Genomic DNA, 4,577 nt, shown 5'->3' on the forward strand with positions numbered 1-4,577 from the left:
AAAAATACTTTTTACAGAATTTGAATAACTCTTTTTGTTTGGCCTACGGAAATTCCCGAAATATGCCTTTTTTCCGTGCTCTACAGTGGTGTAACCCCTTAAATCTGGTATTTTGTCAAGGTGACATCTTTCAAATTAAAAGTTGCAACATGGGTATTCGTGAATTTCAATTTAAAAACATTAAAAGTTGACCCTCTGAACCTAAACTCCTGTAAAAGAAGAAATATCATCTTAGCAGATATTGGTATCAACAAAAATTATGAAAATTTGATACGTGTTTTAGAAAAAAATGATATATTACCAAACAAAGTTCCTAATATGTCTATTTGTAAAGTTCAGAATCTTGAGACAGCGACAGAGACCTAAAATTATAATAAAGTTGATTTATATAGTGTCAGTAAACACTGATAATTTGTAAAACATAAATATTTAGAAGAGAAAATATCGGCAGGTCGGAAAGAAAATAACAACATAACCTGCAAACTGTCAAAATTGCGTGAGCGGTTTTACCACATTCGAACACAATTCGCACTTTTCTCTTCTGCAATTATAATAACACTGTTAAATTTAATTTTCCTTGTCCCACTTGAAATGCGATTACATTGTTTTATAAAAAGAAAATCAAACACACTAAAAGCCGACATTCTCTCTGCAGGCCACATATACATCGGACCCGGCCCGTCACATGTTCTCATCGGTTCCTTTTCGACAAGGTCGACATTGGACATGTGGCTCTGGCTCAACGAGATGTGCCTGTGTGCATGAAAATCCATATATACGTAAGGTAGTGAAAGGTAAGATGCTGGTTCCCGAAATGGCCTGCAGAGTCGACAAAGTACACATAGTGGTGTTGCCTAATAATGAACTCCCTCTCAGTTTCTCTCTGCCATGGTGGCAGGTTCAAAATATTCAGAAAGGATAGACTCGGTCGAAAACAATAGTACCTACTGAAATGAATAGGAATTGGTAAGAAAAAAATTCTGATGGTAAAAGTAAGTTAGAAATTTATTAATAATTAGATTTCCCCAGTGTAAAAGCTATTTCGCCAACGTTCAACACCTTTTTGTCGGTAATTATATTTTATTTTTAAAAAAGTAATGTGACTTAAAATTTAGGTTATGTTACCTGGCTGGTGTCGATTCTGACACTCCGATAGACTTGGCAGTTAACCAACATAACCTAAATTGTTGTTCATTTTATTAATTTTTTCAAGTAAAAGATCATGTCCTATTTGCGGAATTGACTTTCACACTTCAGAAATATAATTATTAATGAATGTATAGCTTACTTTTACGTTCAGTATAGTTTCCCCCGAGTTCCTATATATTCTAGTGACCTCATTTTAGATTGCTCAATTCTGAATGTTTTTATCTCCATCCTTAAGTTGCATATGTCATTTAGAAATCGGACCCTACCCAGTTTCTTCAACTTCACGGGAGGCCTTGTAAAATACATTTGGACCCTGCAGTTGCTGCTGCTGGCGACAGTCCAGCAAATATGTAAGTAAAATCGCAATATTGGTTAATAGGTCAAAAAAATTGTTTCATTTGTAATGGCCAGCCCCTTTAATGTTCATAAAACGAGGTCAGACTTAATGATGTTTTTTTTCGGATGCTTTTTTATAAAGTGATTTGGTTATTAGGCCATTCCCTGCGCTAAAGTTATAAAAAGTTGTTCACTTTTTTATGTGTAGATTACTATGAAGATATGAAAATACTGAACAATATTGACATCTCCACGATTTTTTCTAATGAACTTTCATATTTACACTTTACCAAGGACCCCACAGAAGATATAAAGAAAAAACCTTTCGGTGAAATTGCCCAAATTACGAATTTTAATAATCATAATCTGAAGCAGCAGAAAACCGAACTTTCACCGAAAGGCTTTTCCCATCCGTACCAAAAATCTAGAGGATTCCAACTTCATTTTACATTCACATTCTTTTAGCAAGAGCGTAGGTAGATTTCGCGGCAGCGCCTTGTCCAGGGGCTGCTTAGGATTCATATAACACCCTCTATCATCGGCGAAAAAATTGGAGTCCTGTGGCTTTGACGTTAAAAAAAGTGTGTGAAGAAAAAATGGTAACTCAATGAATTAATATTCATTTCAAATGTAAAATTTTTATATGTTTATATGTTTTTTATGGCTTACAGAACTAAAAAGTTCATCAAAAGTAAGGAAATTCGACAGATTTTAAGGGTATGCTCTGCGCGGATTACGCAACTAAACTAGGCCCCACTTATAATTTTCTTTGTCCACATGAAAAAAATAAACTTAAAAGAAATAGGAAATAATTTGGGAAATGGTAAATAAATGTAAAACGACAGTGTGTGGCCATGCACAGAGTTGAAAAAAGAAAAAATTTCTATAAACTAATAGCATAATATTATAACATCGAGAGTGATCTACCGATGCTCTGCTGATGCAATCTTATCATGGTCAGTTATTTACTACGAGGACTGGCGGTTGGTAAAGAAAACAAGTTTGTCAGCTTGTGATCTTTCAGTGTAGGATGAAGTCAACTCAAGGCCCTTAGGCGCAACTTTGCTTAGTGCCCCTGGAAATAAATCGGGTAAAGAGAAGGATTATAATATTTCACAAAAATGAAAAACTACCATTTTCGTTTCGATTAAAAAAAAATTAAATCTAACCTCAAAATTTTTCAATTACAATATATCAGACAAAAATATAAAAAATCGTGCGATTCTTGTACAGAAGTCACACATACCTTTTTTTTTGTAATTATAAACACTTTGAGAACCAATATGCATGTAAGCAATATTGCAGATAAGAATATTCTTATCACGTGACATGGCGTTAATTTAGTCTCAGTTTACTTATTATCTAATATTTTTTCAATCAAAATTATGAAAATATTATGATTGACTAAAATAGCCTTGTCACGTGATATACAGCCCGTTACAGTGCAGCACTTTACAACAGGCAGTGATGAATGCAAGAGGGGTTTTGGGGGTTCAACCCCGCCCCCCACAATGTGCACAAACTTGTTTAATTTTAATTTTAACATCATTTGAAATTTAAACGGATCACTTGTATCGCGGGTACACATTTTTGGTACCTTTTAGTAAAAACTGCTGCTGTGTCAACAGGCTGACAGTACTGCTATAGTCTTATTTTTATTATTATGCATTACTGTGTCAACTCATACGCATGGAAAATGTATGGTTGATGAGAATATTCTTAAACACAGAAGATCGACAAACATTATCCGTTTGGCTCAATCCCAAGATCTCATTACCTACAGCTATTGTCTGACGTACTCAATCCTGTGGACTAAAAAGTATGGGTGATAACCCACGGTTTCTTACCAGTAATTGTCCGGTTACTAAAGCGACGTAGCCCTTTTCTTTTAGAGGGGGAATTAGCAGTACATTTTTCACGAAATACTGAAATTTTCTACCCAAAAAAAAGGCGAATTTTAAACAAAGCAGTTGAATTTTGAACCAAAAAGGATGAATTTTTAACAATATTGTTGAATTTTTAACCAATCAGTTGCATTCTTATGTAAAAATGATGCAATTTCTACTAGGACAGATCAATTTCCAAACCAGAAAAACAAATTTTCGAAAAACCCAGTGGGCACGAAGCCATAAAAATCCCAAGAACGTGCTTGGGACGTTTCTAGCATGTCCTATGTCAGCCCAGTCTACGTCTCTAAGACAACCAATGTCCTAAAGAAAATTTTAAATTTTCGACCAAAAAGGATAATTTTTTAACAAAGTTATTGAATTTTCAGACGAATGACAAAATGTATAGCTAACTATATATTCCTAAGGAAGCAACTACGGGGAAAAAGATAAATAAAAATGCAAGGAAAATAAATTACTAGAAAGAATATAATATCATTTTTCCGTATTCAATTTCTCATTTTACTTTGCAAAATTTTTCGCTGACTAGTATACCATTAAATAAAGATTTATTCAGGCTTGCTAAAGTATCCCAATTTCTAAAGTTTGATATATATATAAAACTAACCATACACCTAGAAGATTAGTAATGTTACTGCGAAAAAAATTTGTTTCTAAATAAATTTTGAACAATTTTCACTTCATTTTTCAAATCCAAAGGATAAATTTGAAACCTATAAGCAATACATTTTTAATTAAAATTACGAGTCTTCAACCAAACTGTGAATTGTTAACCAAATAGTTAGTTGAATTTTCAACCCAAAAGATTAATTTTCTACCAAAAAAGACTCGTTTTCAACAAAGTACATGAATTTTCATCTAAAAATATCAATTCTCAACAAAAAATTATAATGGTTAAAATGTTAGAAAAATAAATTTTTAAACACGAAAAAGACGAATTTTTAATAAAATAGTTTGTTTTTCCACAAAAAAATTATTCTTCAGCCAAAAATATAAGAATTAAATTTTTAGTCAAAAGTTAATTAAATTTACATACCAAAACTAGAATAGTTCAACTTGCACGTAGAAAAGTAAGTTCTATACAACAAAAAAAGAGTTTTCAACCAAATTAATTAGTTTTGAACTAAAAATGTACCTTTTCCAGCAAATATGGAATAGCTACATCTTCAATTAAAAGCTGAACTT

General features: G+C 32.6%; 1 protein-coding gene across 3 annotated transcripts in view; it reads left to right on the forward strand.

The window, feature by feature from the left end:
* Nucleotides 1–4,577, forward strand: part of LOC117174242 (CLK4-associating serine/arginine rich protein-like) — a 192,334-nt gene that overhangs the window by 18,221 nt on the left and 169,536 nt on the right. For all 3 annotated transcript variants that reach the window (XM_033363145.1, XM_033363147.1, XM_033363146.1), the window contains one exon: nt 1,402–1,499. In XM_033363145.1, coding sequence (XP_033219036.1) covers nt 1,402–1,499 — 98 coding nt within the window. Of the gene's footprint in view, nt 1–1,401; nt 1,500–4,577 lie in introns of those variants that run through there.

The sequence above is a fragment of the Belonocnema kinseyi genome, chromosome 6 (assembly GCF_010883055.1).
Source record: "Belonocnema kinseyi isolate 2016_QV_RU_SX_M_011 chromosome 6, B_treatae_v1, whole genome shotgun sequence".
Classification (NCBI taxonomy): Eukaryota; Metazoa; Arthropoda; class Insecta; order Hymenoptera; family Cynipidae; genus Belonocnema; species Belonocnema kinseyi.